Raw genomic sequence first — 19,202 nt, 5'->3', positions numbered from 1 at the left:
GTTTGCAATACTAAAGCATGTGCATATTCATATATTTTGTTACTGTAGAGCATCTGTATTCACAAAAAATATGCACATGCACTGATGCAAGACCATTTACACCCGATCGTGAATTCCCTTTATATAAACAATAACACAATTGAGATATATTATAGTGTTGTAAAGCACTCAAAAAATGTATTTTTAGATTTCAAAATTAATTCCAATTTTGTATTCATTGAACACAGCTTATGTCCCAAATGAATCCCATTCACTGAACGATTTCATTTCGATGTTTCCATATTCTATGTTCTATATTCTTCACTTGAGCCGGAAAGCGGGAAAATAAACGTCAACAAAAATTGCCCGTAAATTGAAAACAGAAAATTTAAAAAAAAAAAAAGAAAATTGGTTGTGAATGTGATACTAGAATAAAAATTGAATTTGATAAATTAAAAGTATAATTAAAAACGTGAAAATATAAAATAAAGGTAAGTCAAATGTCTGCTTATCTAATAAATAACTATTTTTAAGAATTTAAATTAATTTAGAAAACAATGTCAGAAACAGACGAATTCAAACCAATCCCATATTCGTTTTCCCTCGTCGATATGAACAATAAACCATTAATTATAGATAAGAATATACTAGCTTATTGTCCATCCTTTTGTATTTTATTGGATCACACTATTGCTGTTGTTTGGATGCTATTTTCTTCAAGACAAGGAAAAACACTTCCTCTTGGAGGAAGTCAAATCAGTTGGGCACTTAAGTTCCTTGAAGGAATGGAAAATGAGTAGATTGATTTGAAAAATGTATTGATCTGATGATTCATAATTTCATTTGACTTTTAGAGTTGACTGTTGCAGTGTAGATATTAAAAAGACCATTAAGTGCTTGCAGTGTGCTTTGGTAAATTGCATTTCTCAAGAACATACACTCAAAAGCTCAAGAAGTGGGACTGAAAGCATTGAAAAAAATGATAAACTAATGGATGAAGAATCCTCTCAGACGGGTCAAGTTGACGATCAATTGAAATCAATTGTTTTGAATGATATGTTAAAAAAAGATAATTTGGCCAAAAATTAAAAATAAGAAAAATAAAATAATAACATCAAGGGCGGGTCCAGACTTTTAATCAAAAGGGTGGGGTAGTGAAACAGTTAACATAAGTTTTTAAAAATCTTCTTTAAAATAACAATGTGTATCTTAAACTTTCGTTTACATATTTCAAGGACTTAAGAGACAATTTTAGATGATAGATTTTTCGAAACACTATTTTCCAGCGAGGTATGGTTCAACTATTTATTGAATTCACGAAAATATACAAAAAATGTGTTATTTAAAACAACCTTAAACTCATTAGAAAGTCACGTCTTTTATAGAATCCGATAAGTAGAGAGAGGAGAGAATCAAATAATGTCTATCTAGACTTTTCTACCACAAAAAATGTCTGAATCTATCCGAATCTCTATCATCGTATTTTCTAATGAGCATGAATTTTTATTTGGTTTTTAAACGCTCCCCCCAATATTTTCTTGGAATTCCTTTTGATACTCACATTTATACAAGTGATCTCCTATGTATCTGGTGATGTATTCTTTAAAAGCTTGAATTTTCTTGAATGATTTCTCATAAGTTGTACATTCTTTCACATTTATGCACATTGTCCATGTGATTTCTTAGGGCCCGTTGACTGTGTAAACTTTTCCCACAAATACTACACTCATACACTGCCGCTCATCTGAATAGGTTCACAAATATTTTCACCACACTGATGGCGTCCCTTCAAACGTATTGAAAGAGCATCATTATGTGCTTGTTTTGGGAGAAAAAAATGTGTCTAAAGCTTGCCGTTAATCTCCCACGGTAGTTAGACTTAATGTATTCATGAAAATAATCATTTTCTTTTGGCTCATCTGAAAAGGTTCAACAGCAAAAATTGTAGTTTGAGTTGAGTTGCGTGTTAATTGTAATCGAAATTTTATCTGTTAATAAAGTTAGTGTGTTTTTCCTATTAACGGTGAAAAAGGGTCTTTGACATCCTAGGCTGCTCAGTAAAAATGGTCAGTAACGCCTTTAAATGGCAAAACAAACCGAAAACGCGAGGCCCAAAAAGGATGACTACTGAAAGAGCTGCCAGAAAAATTGTCCAGTTAGCAAAACAGAACCCTTTCATAGGCTCTAGGAAAATAAGAAATGTACTTCAACTGTTTGTTAGCGCTGTCACAATACGAAGACGTCATTTATAAGCGAAGCTACCGGCCCGAAGTCCACGCAAGGTACCATTCTTGACGAAAAGGCATGTGGCTATTAGATTTTAAGTTAAAACACAAACACTTTTTTAATACTTTTAATGTTGCTTCTACAACGTTTTAATTTGGAATAATAGAAAAGTAGGATACAAAGCATATAATACTTAAGAAGGGATTTCCCCGTTTAAAATTCAAATTCTTATGTTACTATGTTTTCTGAATTGAACAATGAACAAGTATTTTATTTTATTCAGTGATATGATGATTAGATTTTTTTTGTTTAAATTCAATACTCCCACTCAAAAAAAATTCATATTATAATAAAAGGTATAGTTTTGCTTTGATGTTTTTTTCTTTTTTATTATTATTATTTGTTTGTTTATGGGGAATTTGATGGTTCAACATTTGTTGCTTTGGATTAGGAAAACCCCAAGAAAACCTAATCAAACCATTGATGATTCATTTTAGTGCAAGCCCAACTTTGTCTCTGTTAAGTCCAAACTTTACAGCTGATAGTGGTTTTGTCAACATGTCTGCTTGTTGTTCACCTGTTGGAAGATATTTTACTGTAAGTATCTTTTGTTGAATCTTTTCTCTTATAAAATGATATTTGATATCTATGTGCTTTGTACGTTTATGGTCAGTCGGATTATTTGCAATTGCTATACAACCGTTGTTATCTTCATAAATTATTGTGGGTTCTAACATTAATTTCATATTAGTTAAAATTGATCTGATCCAGCATGCTTCCTTAGCACCTTCAAACAATGCCATGTATTCAGCTTCAGTGGATGATGTGGCAACGGAGTGCTGTCGTTTTGAATTCCAACTTATTGTATTGTTATACAATTTAAATAAATAACCTGTTGTACTTTTGCGATCAACTTCATCTCCGCCCCAATCAGCATCCACATAGCCGGTCAGTATTTGTCCAGAATCATTTTTCTCATAAATCAAACATAAATTCAATGTCCCTTTTATGTATCTTAACATTCTTTTGAGATTTTGCCACAATTCTTTATTGTTTTTATTTTGGAAACGACTTAATATGTTCAAAGCAACACATAAGTCAGGGCGTGTGCATAGCATTGCATACATTAGACAACCAATTAAATTTCTACATGGCGAATCATAATGCAAATCTGAATTTAATTCGCTATAGTTCAATTTTTCAGGCAAAGGAGTACTGATTTGGTTGCACTCATTCATTCCAAATCTTTTGAGCACTGATTGTAAATATGCAGTTTGGTTTAATTTAATTTTATTGTTATCACGTTCAATTTTAATTCCCAAGAAAAATTGAGCGTCACCCATGTCTTTCATTTCAAATTGTTTGTTTAGATACTGCTTAAATTTGTTCATTCTGTCAATATCATGGGTAACAATAATGACGTCGTCAACGTAAAGTACAACGTATATATTTTTTTTAATGTGATTGTTATCCAGAATAAACAAACATTTGTCAGCATTTGAGCTTTGAAATTCGTGTTGTTTTAGAATTCTTTCAAATTTTTCAAACCAACATCTTGCAGATTGTTTTAAACCATATAAGGCTTTGTTTAGTTTACAAACATGATTTTTGTTTTTATTTATTCCTTCAGGAATTTTCATGAAAATTTCTTCGTTTAAATCTCCGTTAAGGAAAGCTGTTTTTACATCCATTTGATGCACTAACAAATCATTTTGAATTGCGAATGCCAACAACAATCTGAAAGTAGCAATTCGGGCGACTGGTGCAAAAGTTTCATCATAGTCTAATAAATATTTTTGACTGAAACCTCTTGCGACCAATCTAGCTTTATGTTTAGTAAAATTACCATCGGAATCATGTTTAATTGAAAATATCCATTTGCAATCAACAATATTTTTATTATTTGGCATAGGAACTATATTCCAGGTGGAGTTCTTATACAGTGAATTTAATTCTTCACTTATTGCATTCTCCCACTGAATTCGATCACTATTTGTCTTAATATCATTATAGCATTGAGGAATATCATTTTCCATTGGCTGTGAAAATGTGTAATAACACTCTTCTTCGATAGTATAGAATGATCCTTCATTTGAAGTTAAATGACAATTTTCTATCGATTCATCATCATCGATTTCTTTGTATGAAGCTTGTGGCATATTTTCAATTCGTTTACTTTTTCTGCGATATTGTTCGTTTTCTTTTTGACCTGACTTTTCCATTTGGATTGATTCAGGATTTATAACAATTTGTTCAATGTCACCTCCATCTGTGTTTTTATACACAGTTGAATAAGGCCTTGAATTTCTGAAATTTACTTCATCGAACACTACATCGCGGGCTACAATGAATTTATGTTTTTCAACATCGAGTACTTTATACCCATTGTAATTATATCCAACCAAAATGCCTTTAAGTGATTTTTTATCAAATTTACTTCTACCATTTTTTATCAAAACATAAGCAGTGCAGCCGAATATTTTTAATTGTTTAATGTCTGGCCGTTTATTATGCCAAAGTTCAAATGGTGTTTTCTTTAATGATATGGCTTTGGTTGGAATTATATTCAACAGATATGTTGCAGTTAAAACTGCTTCCCCCCATAATTCTTTATTTAGTTGAGCGTCAAATATCATACTTCTAGCCATTTCGATTAGCGTACGATTCATACGTTCTGCTATAGAATTTTGTTGAGGAGTGTGTGGTACCGTTAGGTGATATTGAATGCCCTTTTCAAAGCAATATGCTTTTGCTTCATTTGATAAATATTCTTTACCATTGTCACAGTATAGATATGCAATTTTTAAATTAAAATGATTTTCGCTCTTTGCGACAAAGTCTTTAAGGAATATAATGACATCTGATTTCTTACTTAACAAATAGACTGTAGTGTAATGAGTATACTCATCAATAAAAGTTACAAAATAATTTTTATTGTCAATCGTGGATGGTGTGATTGGGCCACAAACGTCTGTATGAACGGCAAACAGTGGTCTATTTACATGACTCCTGTCTCTGTTCTTTGAAAAAGGGAGTCTGGTTTGTTTTGCGTAAATACAAGCTTCACAACACTCATTTATAGGATTTACTGATTCTAATATGTCAATATCATTACTCAATTGATTTCTTTTTAGTTGTAACAATTTTAATCCGTGAATATGACCCAAACGTCTGTGCCATAGTCTATCTATATCTGATGTAGTTTGTGCTACATTACTATGCATATATCTATTTATGTTTTTCCTAAAAACTATAGATATTAAATTATGCTTAGAAATACCTGCAAATATTGGGATACTGCCCTTTTTAACTGTAACGTGTCCGTTGCTCTCAAAAATCACGGTCATTCCTTTATTCTGGATGCGCTTCACCGAAAGCAGGTTTTGTGGGATGTCTGGTGAGTAGAGTACGTCTTCGAGTGTGATTGCTACGCCAAGATTTGAAATAATATCAACTGTTCCTCGCTTCGATGCCGTAATGTATTCGCCACGTTTTGCTATTGCAATTTTGCTGGGTGTTTCCAAATCTTCAATCGATGAAAAATAATCTTTGGTGTTTACTAAATGGTCAGTGGAGCCCGAGTCAAGCAAAAATTCAAATGTATCTATGTTGCCAATATTATTATTGCTTTCATCATCCGTAGAACACATGAAACTGATGCTTTCGTTTGTTTTGAATATAGCAGTTTGGGCCATTCTGTCCTTTTCATGGGTGGCTTCGCTATAACGCTTGTAAAAGAAACAACTCTTCTTTTCATGATTTTTGCGTCCACAGAAATCACATTTAATATTTTCTGGTTTGTTGTGTTTGTGATTTTTATTCCATTTAAAGTTGTTGTATGGTTGGTGATTGTTATTATTGGGTTTTGGTTTGAAAGGTTTTCCACATTTCTTTGGACCCCGTAGTTTGACCTTTTGGTGTTCGATTGTTTGCGCAGTCAAAACCTTTGCGCTTGTATCAGTCTCCTCGTTTCGCAATTTTATTTCATAGTCCAAGATTCGATTTTTAACAAATTGCAATGTGAGTGTGTCATCTGAAATTGTTTGTATTGCTGTAACAACTGGATCGTAGCTGCTCGGCAAAGTTAATAACAATCGGGCAATTTTATTCATTTCCTTCATTTTTTCACCGGCAGATTCAAATTCTATTATCATATTATCAAAAATAGCTATATGACTTGTTAGCGGTGTGTCATTTTTGTATTTTAAGCTTAGCAGCTTCTTTTCCATGATTAAACGAGTCGCAAGACTTTGTCTTGCATAAGTTTCATCAAGTTTGATCATGATTCCAATTGCGCTTGTTCGCCCTTGTGCAAAACTAAGCATGGAGTCACCTAAATGTGCAATGATTATACCTTTGGCAATTCTTTCTTTCTTATTCCATTCATCATTTGGTTCCAATGGTGTTAATTCGTCCAATACTTCTAGTGCGTCTTCTTCAGCTATTAATGCACGCACGCGAAACTTCCAAATGCTATATTTCTCACCGTTGAACGGTTCAATATTTCGTTTGGATTTGGTTTTAGTTTCATGAGCCATTTTATTATGATTTAATGTTTTTTTTTTAATTTACTTTTTAATATTGTTCTTAAATTCAATTTATTCCACAGTCACTTTATTTTCAATACTTTCGTGAACTGAGCCCATAACCTATTAGATTTTAAGTTAAAACACAAACACTTTTTTAATACTTTTAATGTTGCTTCTACAACGTTTTAATTTGGAATAATAGAAAAGTAGGATACAAAGCATATAATACTTAAGAAGGGATTTCCCCGTTTAAAATTCAAATTCTTATGTTACTATGTTTTCTGAATTGAACAATGAACAAGTATTTTATTTTATTCAGTGATATGATGATTAGATTTTTTTTGTTTAAATTCAATAGTGGCAAAGACAATGGAGCTTGTTAAAGCACATAAAGATTGGGCAAGAGATAAATGAACGAATGTTCTGTGGACCTTTTTGGGTCCAAGGGTCGTCGAGAATATGTGAGAAGACCCTAAAATGCAGCATACTATCCACGGTACACTATAAAAACAGTGAAGCATGTTGGAGGAAAAATTATGATATGAGCTTGCTTTTCATATTACGGGGTCGGGCCTATTTATCTCATGGGGGTATAAGGGATGCAACCGCGTATGTGGACATTCTCGAGGAGGTTACGTTACCCTATGCTGAGGAGGAAATGCTGTTGGTTTGGGTATACCAACAAGACAATGACCCATAACATACGTCAAAAAAGTCAAAACCATGGCTTGCGCAGAAGAAGTTATCCGTTATGGAGTGACCCTCTCAATCCCTCGACCTTAACCCCATCGCAAATTTGTGGGGATGTTAAGAACCCAGTTCATAATGTAAAACCCTAGAATTCGAAATAATTGTGGGAAGCAGTGCGTGATTCGTGGAACGCAATACCAGTCGAAAGGTATCAGGTTTTAGTGGACTCGATGATACGTAGATGCGAAGCATCATAAAAAACAATCGTTATGCAACAAAGTACTAATTGTAAGCTTAAATTATTTGTATACTTTCACATAAATTACGATAGATCTAGTACTTGTCATATAAAGTTGATACTGAACGTTGATTATGAAAAAATCTTGGAATCTCTTATCTTTTCTAAACGCAAACAATGTGTATCATTCAAATTACTGTGGTCATACAAGTAGCACATGTTCTAAGAAAATTTTAAAATCAAAGTAAAGCTTTTTATTTGATGAAAATTGAAATCTTTAGGTAAAAAGTAAGTCGATTTAAGTGTTCAAGTGTGATCAAGAAAATTGGTTTACAATGCAAAAAGTATAATGAAATCCATCATACAACCAACCCTATTCAGAGAAAGCCCCCTCCTAAAAAGACAACACCTGCTGATGATCGTATTATTGCTTCTTATGCCAAAAAAAAAACCATTTCTTACATCAAAAGATATTCATACCAGAGTGATGGAAGACCATGGCAAATCAGTGAGTAGCAGAACTATACGCAGAACGCTAGATGAAAAGGATTTGATTGGATACGTGGCACAGCACAAGCCTGGTCTCAAAGAAAAATATTAAAGCAAGACTTGAGTTTGCTCGAAGCTATGGAACCAAACCTTTTTCATTTTGGAAAACTGTCTAATGGAGTGACTAGTCAAAATTCAATAGGATCGGATCAGATGAAAAGCGTCATGTTTGGCGACCACCAAAGCAAGAACTCAATCCGAGGTACAAAGTAAAAAATGTTAAGCACGGTGGTGGTTCCATTATGGAATGGGCACCATTTTCATGGTTCGGTGTGGAACCCATTGTAAAAATAGACCAAAGAGTGGATCAACATTTGTATAAGAGCATACTTGAGAACCACATGGAGACGTTTGCTGATGATAAATGCCATTGACGTGGAAGATTATGCATGATAACGATCATAAGCATACTTCCCGACTAGCAAAGCAATTGATTAGTAATCAGCAAATAAATGTTCTTCCCTGGCCAGCGCAGAGTCCTGATCTAAATCCCATAGAGAATCTATAGAACGATGAAAAATTTAGCAGATCTTTGGGAAACAATCAGAGAAGCCTGGAAAAGCATTGCAATTCAGAGATGCCAGCGGTTAGTGGAGAGTATTCCTCACCGATTGCAATGTGTAATAAGGCAGAAAGGTTTCCCAACAAAATATTGAGGAACAAAATTATCTTCCGTTTTTTGTACGTTTTAAAAATTGACAACCTACATCTTGGGCTAATTCTGTGGCAACTCCTAATTAAACATGATCTCCTATTTTTGGAAAAATGTTTGTTTTATCGCTGTGAATTTCTATATATGGTTATTAGAAAATAATTTAGAATTAAATTATGTAAATAAATAATATAATATTTCTTTGTCCAACACTGTATCTCGTACAACTCTTGTTTTACATTCCTTGTGTCGCAAGACGATGAACTCTCCAAAATAGTCTGTCGAGCCTGTTAAGAAAACCGAAACATCAGTTTTGTCGGTTTATAGAAGGTGCTCAAAAAAAGTAGCGAATAACACAAGACCTTAAACCAAAATTAAAACTAAATTATCGATCTTTAGAAGGTCTAAAGTAGAATTTGCCAATGATTCTTGTTTCTATGGAGAACTTCCAGATACCAATTTAAGTGAAAACAATAAAAACGGTGACGATGACGATGGGTTCAAAAAAGACGTGCTTGAGTCGCCAATCAGAAACTCAAACGATTAAGTCTGTCAAGTTACAATTATCAGACCGTCTTATAACACAACATTCTAATTTATTGTATAATTAATGCAATGAGCCAATCGATAGCTTTAAACTCTAAAGAAGACACTTTCAACTTACCCACAACAAACCCGGTAATATGATCTGTTGTAAGAGAACATAAATTTACATTTGAACCCGAACTTTTTCAAATGCAACGAATGTGATTTTTAATTCGATTTATATATATATATATATTTTATTTGTAGCCAAATTTTGTGTTTACATTTTTCATACTTAAACCTATATTGCACAATTTACAGAGATTGGTATATATGCTACCTTACTACTGCCAAGTATATATTTTGTAATCAATTTTATAAAGCTTAAATTCGAGATTTGAAGGAAAAGCTACTGTTAAAAACCTTCATTAAACAAAATAAATAAAAAAAAAAAAAAAAACATAAAGGCGTAGATGTGTTGAGAGAAGGGGTGGTTTCAACACGAAGGGATACAATACCCAGTTCAAAACAGCTTTTACAAAAGAAATATAATTTATGTAGGTACATAATATTATACATATCAGTCTTTATTACGAATAAATAAACAGTATTATTATTAATAGAATAATAAATAAATAAATGAATAAATAAATAGATAAATAAATGTATGAATAAATACAAAATTAAATAAATAAATAAATAAATAAATAATTAAATAAATAAATAAATAAATGAATAAATAAATAAATAAATAAATAGATAAATAAATAAATAAATAAATAAAATAATAAAATAATAAATAAATAAATAAATATATAAATGAATAAATAAATAGATATATAAAAAATGAAAATATTAAATAGATGAGAATAAAATAAACAGATACAAAAAAGTTAATGAATATATAAACACATAATAATATTTGAAAAAAAAAACTTTGAAATGAATAATTTAATAGATAAATAAGTTACATACAAAATAACGTTGATATACAAAATAGATACTATACAATTTGAAAAATAAATAAATAAATAAATAATAAATAATTGTATAATAATTAATAACAAAAAAAACATTTATCAGTCTTCAATAAATAAATTAAATAAATTTGCCTATAATACACATTTTATCATTCTTAACAAAAATAACGTTTTATAACAAAGTTTAAGAAGCTAGATTTGAGACAAGGGAATTGTCGGAAGATAAACAAGAATTTATATATTTTTCACTTAATTTTGAAATTCTCATGGAAACCATTTCTATGTTGGCTAAGGCGTGCAATTCGATTGTTGAAAAGCACCATGGAACATTTAGCATCATTTTCAGGAGTTTGTTCTGACAAATTTGAAGTCTTCGTATGTGACTTTTTGCACAATTTCCCCAAGCAGGTGATCCATAGAACATAATCGCTTGAAAAATTGCTTTGTAGATCAGTAGTTTGTTGTCACTACTCAACTTTGATTTTCTGTTTATAAATGGGTACAGTATTTTGATTGTTAGGTTCATTTTTTTAATAACTTCTTGTATGTGTGTACTAAACGTTAATCTCTTATCCAAATAAACCCCTAAATATTTAGCGCTTGACTTCCAATCTGTTTCATAACCGTTAAGAATAAGATTGTTACTTGGTAAGAAACAGGGTTTTCTTTTTCGAGAGAAAAAGACCGCCTGAGTCTTAGCAGCATTTATCTTTATTTTCCAGTCACTAAAGTAATCTTGTATTATAAACAGTGCAGATTGCGAGTTAGTTTCAATAGTGGAACCAATTGAATCTGAAGAATAAATACATGTGTCGTCAGCAAAGATGGCTGTTTCACAATTTTGAAGTCTTGGAAAGTCAGACGTAAACACGTTGTAGAGAATTGGACCAAGTACAGATCCTTGGGGGACCCCGGCGACACAAATAAAGCTTTGGGAAAGACAATTGTTAACGGACACAATACACTTTCTTGAAGACAAAAAAGATTTTAAAATTTTAATAAGGTACATAGGAAAATTGAAAATTAATAGCTTATGTAATAGTCCGTCATGCCAAACGGAATCAAAAGCTTTTTCAACGTCCAGCAACACCAAACCCGTACTTTTTCCTACATTAAAGTTACTTTTAATGTGTTTTGTGATGCGATGAACCTGTTGTACAGTACTGTGAAATGCACGGAATCCAAATTGCTCTAAAGGCAAAACATTATTTGAATTAATGTGTTCAATAAGCTTCTTTTTAATGATTTTTTCAAAACATTTACCAAGAGAACTCAGCAAACTAATCGGTCTGTAGTTAACAGACAAGTTAGCTATCTTACCAGGTTTTAAAATTGGAATAACCTTTGCTATTTTCCATTCATTTGGGAAATATCCCAATTTAAGGCATGAATTAAAAAGTTTTTGTACAAATTTAACTCCCAGCTTTGGCATATTTTTCAAATACAAATTTTGTATTTTGTCAAATCCAACTGACTTTCTAGTTTTCAAAGAATTAAGAACATCTTTTATGTCTTCAATAGTGATGAAGTAATTTTCACCATCATTCGTATCACAGTTAATTATTCTTATTGATTGAGAAACAACAGATTCAATGGTATCATTTGTAACGGCATTGCTAGCTAACAATTGTGCATCATAAAAGGTCGTTGCTAATGCATTTGCTTTTTCAGATCCCGTCATCATTAAACTACTTCCTACCTTTAAGACAGGAATATGAGAGTTTCGTTTTTTTATAACTTTAACTATATTCCAGAATGGTTTGCTTGCTTTATCCAACCCTAGCAGCTTCTGATTCCAAGCTCTATTTCTGAAAACTGCTATACCTTCTTTTATAATAGAGTTAAGAATGTTCATTTCAGTGAAATAGAAGCTATTTCTAGTTCTTATCCACCTTGCTCGGTATCGGTTTCGCACCTTAATCAATTCGACCAAATTTGGTGGAAGGACATTTGTGCTTTTAATTTTCATTGGTTTTTTAGGTACAGCCTGATCAACACTTTCGATTATTGCAGATGTAAAGGAAGCAATGGTTTGATCAATTTTAAATTGATCTATGTCCGGTGTGAAATTATCTGCGAGATTTCTCAATTTTGTTTTTAATTCTCTTTTATAAATACACCATTTAGCATTTTTAAAATCGAAAACTTCATTTCGTTGACTAAGAGGGGATATAAAAGTGTCAATGACCACAGGCAAGTGGTTCGATTTAGTTTAGGTTTTTATCAGAAGACTTCACTTGCAAGCGAGGAAATGGGTATAGTCTTAAGTAAGCATTGTTCAAGGAAATGTTTGGCTTGCAGCGTTCGAGAGAAATAAAAACAGGGTCACGATAATTCCAATGAAACTAAGAGATAAAAGCACTAAAAACACTCAGTGCCTAAAAGGCTTTGAAAATGAATTAAGATTGAAATCACTTGATTTCAACTTCCATCGCGTTGCTTATAGTCGAGTGTCCCATATTTGTGGGAAATCTGTTCTAGGCAATAAGGCACTCGAGTGAGATCAACTCCATCACTCGGGTGTTAAAACAAAGGTGCAATGCAATATCTGCCGAGCAGAACTATCTACAAAAGAAATCCTTAAGACACGAACGTTATACACACTGCCGCTCATCTGAATAGGTTCACAATATTTTCACCACACTGATGGCCTCCAACAATAGTTAATAAAGAGTGTGGCCACCTCTTTTTAATATAAATTCTCGTAAATTCGATCCGGAATGGAACTAAACAATTTTTCCAGGTATTGAAGCGAAATTTCTGACCAGGCTTTTTTAATAGCTGCGATTAATGACTTTTTGTCTTTGAACTGCCTCCCTGACTCTTATACTTTACCTAAGAGAAGTCCCCACACATTCTCTTTTATGTTAAGGTCAGGGGAGTAAGGGGGCCACACCAGCATCTACACATTTTGGCTCTCTATCCACTGCCTTACTGTCCTCGCTGTATGAGTAGGACATTATCATGTTGGAATGTCCACGATATTGGTCCAAAGAGATCAGAAATCTGTGGGAAAGCCTTTTTTAAAACACCTTTATAAGAATTTGCATTCATTCTCGATGTAAAAAGTTGGAGCTTTAAGGCTCCGTAGAAGAAAATAGCTCCAGCTTCTTTCCTAGATTCGTTAAGTGGTGGATTTTTCAGATTTTTTTTTTCTTTTCAAATGACAAGCACTTTTAATAACGCGTTTTACCGTAGCTAAAGTGCAATTAACACCGATTTTTATTTTTATTTTTGACGAGGAATCATAAGAATTAGAAGCTGTTCTGATAATAGCACGTCTATCAGCCATTGATAAGGCCATATAACTTCCTCCTTTCATGTTTTTTTCTATAATTTTGGATATATCGCAAGTAACTGCCAACCAAATGTTGTCTTCTTTTGAATTTCTTCTTTATTTTTAACATTTTTTAATTATAAAATCAAAAGCACTGCTATTTTTATGAACACTCTAAATCCAGAGAGTTTGAAATAATGGGTTTTAACCGGGAAGAGTAGAGTATAACTTCAAGCTAAAAGTCTCTAATATGAAAACGAAAGACCGTTAAATGCAAGTAACATTCCAATTTTTTTTTGTAAGAATTTCCGTTCTTAAAATAATTGACAATCTAATAAAATGTGACCAGCACTGCTATTTTAATGAACACAACTGTATGTACATGCGAATCTCTGTGCAGATGGACCTCTTTTCTTCGCATCTCGTAGGACCAAGATGCACAAAACCAAAACTAGAAACAAAAATGTAAAAAAAACAATGAGACCGGTATCTCTTTAGGACCGGACGGCAGCTTGGCGTCAAAGCCTGCTGCCGTATCTCCTGCGGTTAACACAGAGAAGAGAGTAGTGGCTAACCATGGACCCTCCTCTGCTCTTGGTAGCAACGAAAATATGAAAGAAGCGATACCTAATTTCAGTAGTGGCAGCGTTGTAAAAAATGGCCCTACCACTACTAATAAGAGTACATCCAAAAATGGAAAACTCTCAAAAAGCCTTTATAGACAAAGGCGGTAAGCGGCGAAAATCTTAAAGGCCTCTGGTGCATCATCGGGGGCTGAAACGACACCGCACTAAACCGCTAGCGTCGAATAGGCTAAAAGCATACTTGCTACAATAAGGACCAATAAGGACTCTACGTCTAAAAGAGAAAGGTCTCTTGAGGGGGCCTTACCGACAACAAAACGGCCTTGGGTTCACAACACCAGCACTCCCCTCAATCCCATCAAGAAACAATCCAGTTTCAGTGACGTCGCGAAGGGCAAAGTCTCGTTGCGGTTATTGACAGGAGTGATGATGATGACACCATATCGGCTGATCGTTGGCAGTTGGTCAAGGTTAAGCTTTCGGATGGCTTTTTGAGCATTTTGAGGGAGCTTCCAGGAAAACTTTCTTCCGTAAGCGATGGGGTTTGGCATCAAGGCCTTGTCAAACTCATGGTTTGTGGCGACCAGAGGTCGTGTGACCTATACAAGCATGCTGTCAGCCGGTTAGGTGAAGTTTGGCCAGGTGCGAAGCTCGAGGTTGTCGCTATGGAAGACATTCCTAGCAGACCTAGAGCCCGCATTTGGATACCAATCGAACCTGCTGGTATCGAGGACATTCTCGAGATGATCAGAATTCGTAACCCGTCCCTTCCGACGCATAACTGGAAAATAGCCAAACTAGAGGAAGTGAAGGGTCTTTATAGGAGTGCCACTGTGGTACTTAATAAAGAATTCTTGGCTCCTCTAGCCCTAAACGAGGGCTTCATAAACTATGGCTTCGAATCCATTAAAATTCGAATCTATAAAAAATATGAGGTTAACACGGAAAGCGGGCTTACAAAAACAACCTAAGGTGAACTAGTTGGTGGGGCTGGGACGTAATCTTCTCTTTTAACAGAGGGTGACGATGCACCCATGCCCTCTCCAATCGCGATTCCACCCTCTACAAAAGACGTAAATAGTCCATCCTTAATGGAGACTGAGACGAAGAATTACCTAGAAGAATTCTTCTTTAACGATCTAAACGATCTTAATCATATTATTCATTAAATTTTAATTTATTCCTACGAAAATTAAAAAAAAATGTTTTATCAAGGGGTTCTCCCTTACGAACACCACCTCCATGGGTCAACCATTGTAAAAGATCTCCATAAATGCTGAGTGTTTGTCTAAATATAAGTCTGCATAGACAAAACAATAAATCAATGGAAGTCATGCATAAAATACAATAGAAAAAGATTCGATATCGAAACCTTAGCTTTTCCTCTTTCCAGTTTCACACTGGCCCTGCAATAGATACAAATTTGTCCTAAAAAGTCTTTAGTGAGAGATGTGATTTTGTAGCTTTTTTGAAAACATTTTTTTTTTAACACTACGAGTTTTAAAAATTTAATTACATGATTACTTAAAAGGGAATTAATAAATGAACAAAATACTTACACAAGAAAATCAATACACATTTTTTAAAAGGAATTTTTAGCTTTAAAAAGACCTACAGTACGAAAATTTAAGGCAGTTTCCTTTGTTTAAAAAAAAAAACTATTTTCCATAATAAGTAATTCTCATACCTAACTTTTAACTATAAATAACTAACAAACTTTTAATGCTAATAATTATTAGAAAAATGCTGTTTTTTAATGATTATTCAGTTTTAAAAAATGTAATTATTCAAAAGATTGTTTTTCCATTTCAGTTGCACCATGAGTCCTACTTCACAACCCTTCGAATCAAAAGATGACGACGATGATATTTTTGCATTGGAAAAACTACTTGCAGCTGCAGAAGCAGATGAAATAAAATCGGCATCCCAAGCAGCCAGAACTCCTGCAACAAATCCTGCATCGAGTCAAGCCGTCGCACCTCGTCTCATAGAAGATAGTTCCTTTGCTGAAGCCTTTAGCTATGACATCGACGCAACTGTCATGGATAAGGCAAATAAGGCGTCAGCTATACACCATGAAGAAATGGATTCATCCGACGACGAAGACGTCCAGAATTTCCTCGAACGCAAGTACAATGAGTATGGAAGGGATATCAACAAAAAATTAAAACAGCAAAATGAAGCAAAGCACGAAGCGGCGGTAACGCAGGCAGTTGCCCAAGCCATTAGACAACCAATTTCAACGGATGTGGCTGCTTTTCCAGAAAAACCAACCGTGCAACGAAAGTCATATGCGGCTAATAATAACATAAAAAAGGTTGTTAAGCCCAACTCTGACACAGTGATTCAGAACCCAATAACTAATTACATGAAACCAGAACTTTCAGTCTTTACTGATCCTGTATTTGGACTAAGAATGGTTAATCCTCTTGTATCAAGTACTGGACTAAAAGATCGTATGGCCGGCAGAACACCGATACCATTTTCAGCTCTTGCCTACCATACTCAGCGTGGTGACTTGAACAAAGACTGGGTAATAGCTGGGGTTGTTGTTAGCAAAAGTCCTGTAAAAACATCAAAAACGGGTTCACAGTTCTCCATTTGGAAACTTTCTGATTTAAAAGGGGATATGAAACTGGCGTCAATATTTATGTTTAGAACTGCTCATAAAAACCTTTGGAAGACGGCTACTGGAATGTGTATAGCAGTTCTAAATCCAAGTGTATTGGACAAAAGGGCAGAGAGTGGTGATATTGCTTGCCTCTCTATAGACACAGATAAGAAAGTAATGATTTTGGGTCAATCGAAAGATTTAGGGACATGCAAAGCTAGAAAGAAGAATGGCGATCTCTGTTCCCAAACTGTCAATTTAGGCAACTGTGATTATTGTATTTTCCATATGAAACAGGAGTATAGCAAAATGTCCCAACGATCGGAGTTGCAATCTAGTACAGCCGGTAGAGGATTAAATGAGTTGCGGAACAAGATCCTTGGCAAAAGTGAAGTTTTCTATGCTGGCCAGTCATTCACAGCGATCCCGGCCAAAAAAAGTGCTAAGCTGGCTGCCAAAGATTCACAGAGACTTATGAATCTATCCGAATATGCGGTTTCCCCTAATAACGCCAGCATAAATCATGCATCTTCGCCAAAGCAAGTGCAAGCTGTCCCTTATGCCGCTAGAGGAGGTCCTATTTCAAAGATCGCCTGCAACGTAGAGGCGAACAAAAAACAACGCCTGAAGGACATTGAACGTTTGAAAATTCTTCAAATGGAATCCGAAAAATTTGCGTCTGTTAATTCTTCGAATACATCTGTTGCTACTCCTGAGCAAAACTCCGAAGACAAAACAAAGGAGACAAGTCCCCCAGCTGCAGTGCCAGAGAAATTTAAAAATTGTCAATTTAGCTTCGCGAATAAAACTCCACAGCTGAGTCGTGAGAATTTTTGCATTGAAGTAACTGTTGGCGAGAAACGAGCGGACTTGGCTAAGTTAAAGGCAATGCAGCTACTAAAGAAAAAGCCACTAGCAAAGTCAAATCCCAATTTTATCAAACATCGGGGCACTACCGAAGGTAAAAGGCGGGCCATCGATGAACTTAATGAAAAGTTCGGTACGGAATCTAAAAGACAAAAGCTAGATGAAGAACAGCGCGAAATCGACCGAAAAACACGAATTCAAAAAATCATGGAAGCAACATCATCGCATACCAATTTGGTGGACTCTCGAGAACTTCAGGAACAAGAAAAATACTTTAATAAACTTGAAAAGAAGGAAGCTTTAGAAGAGAAGATGCTAAATACCTTCAAAATGCCCTGCAAAGCTGTTATTTGCGTTCAATGCAAATATACTGCGTTTTCTGCTGCTGATCGTTGCAAAGAGGAACGGCATCAGCTGAAAGTTATTGACACAGAGAAAAGATTTTATCAATGCAAAGATTGTGGTAATCGAACAGCCACGGTACACAAGCTGCCCAAAACAAGTTGTAAGAACTGTAAGGGGTCGCGGTGGGAGCGAGCTGCAATGATTCGGGAAAGAAAGGTTGACAATGGAAGAGAAATGTTGTCGATTAGAGGTGACGAGGAAATGTTTATGGGTACTATTACCAGTAAGGCGAATTTAAATCTACTTGTGCCAGAAGAGTAGTAAATTATATTCTTTTTAATTTTTTAAGGACAATAAAACAATTATGAGTATGATGTTACAGAAATAGTTTTTTTTTAATGAAAATTAGAAAGGTACTTGTTAGAAAGGTCAAAGAATACGGGAGAAGGTAAGGTTAATCCCAATTCAAGATAAAAAGCGAAAGTTAGAAAATCAACACTTACACAAATATTTATTTCCACAAATTTGTATTGAAAAATAATTTATAAAGCTTTTGTAAAATGGATATTTTCTGAATTCTGTTCCACCCATCGCATTTCTGCAAATTTTCGAAACACTCGAAGTTACTCATCGCTGGCCAAAATTCATTCAAAATCTTCTGGTATGCAATAGATTTTGAGGTAACTAAAGGGTGGTTAAATTTTAAGGGCCGATGTTGAATGTGAACCACACTTAAACGTCAAGTTTTTTCTGATTTTCATTTGACATTTCTCAATTTCAGTATAATTCAATTTAAATCATGAAAAGATACAAAATCAAGCAAGACATTAAAGTTATTGAGGCTTTTTATATAAAAATGGCCTTTCAAATCAAAATGCATATCGTGCAGTTCGTGATTTTGTTCGGTAAATTTAATCGTCCAAATGTGCTTACAATCCGAAAAATGATGCTACAATTTAACCAAACTGGGCCCGTAGGAGATCTGCTGCTGTTCGAAATAGTGGGACTGACGAACTGTCGACCTCAAGTCTGTCGTGCCCCACAATTGCACCTCTCACGCTCGTCGTTGATGAACATTGTGCATAAAGACTTGCATTTATACGCTTCCAAGATTCAGTTGAATCACGAACTAAAGCCTCGTGACCATTTC

General features: G+C 34.2%; 1 protein-coding gene across 2 annotated transcripts; it reads left to right on the top strand.

Annotated features, from left to right (window-relative positions):
* Positions 1-284: 284 nt before the first annotated feature.
* LOC129951696 (protein MCM10 homolog) lies at positions 285-18,431 on the top strand. Of its 2 annotated transcripts, XR_008782216.1 has the most exons (3): positions 311-470; positions 531-775; positions 834-1,097. XR_008782216.1 is itself a non-coding variant. In XM_056063986.1 (2 exons), the coding sequence occupies exon 2, from the start codon at positions 16,049-16,051 to the stop codon at positions 18,371-18,373; it is 2,325 nt and encodes a 774-aa protein (XP_055919961.1). In that variant the 5' UTR covers positions 285-470; positions 16,042-16,048; the 3' UTR covers positions 18,374-18,431. The 2 variants fall into 2 exon arrangements, 1 of the variants encoding a protein (XP_055919961.1); XM_056063986.1 differs by lacking the exons at positions 531-775; positions 834-1,097 and adding an exon at positions 16,042-18,431 and having other exon boundaries at positions 285-470.
* The last annotated feature ends 771 nt before the right edge of the window (positions 18,432-19,202 follow it).

Source organism: Eupeodes corollae, chromosome 3 (genome assembly GCF_945859685.1).
Source record: "Eupeodes corollae chromosome 3, idEupCoro1.1, whole genome shotgun sequence".
Classification (NCBI taxonomy): Eukaryota; Metazoa; Arthropoda; class Insecta; order Diptera; family Syrphidae; genus Eupeodes; species Eupeodes corollae.
Note: the sequence above shows the minus strand (reverse complement) of the source record. Positions and strands in the feature narration are given on the sequence as shown.

What these genes read in the sequence shown, in the direction of transcription:
- LOC129951696 (XM_056063986.1), top strand. Translation starts at nt 16,049, where the DNA reads ATGAGTCCTACTTCACAACCCTTCGAATCAAAAGATGACGACGATGAT.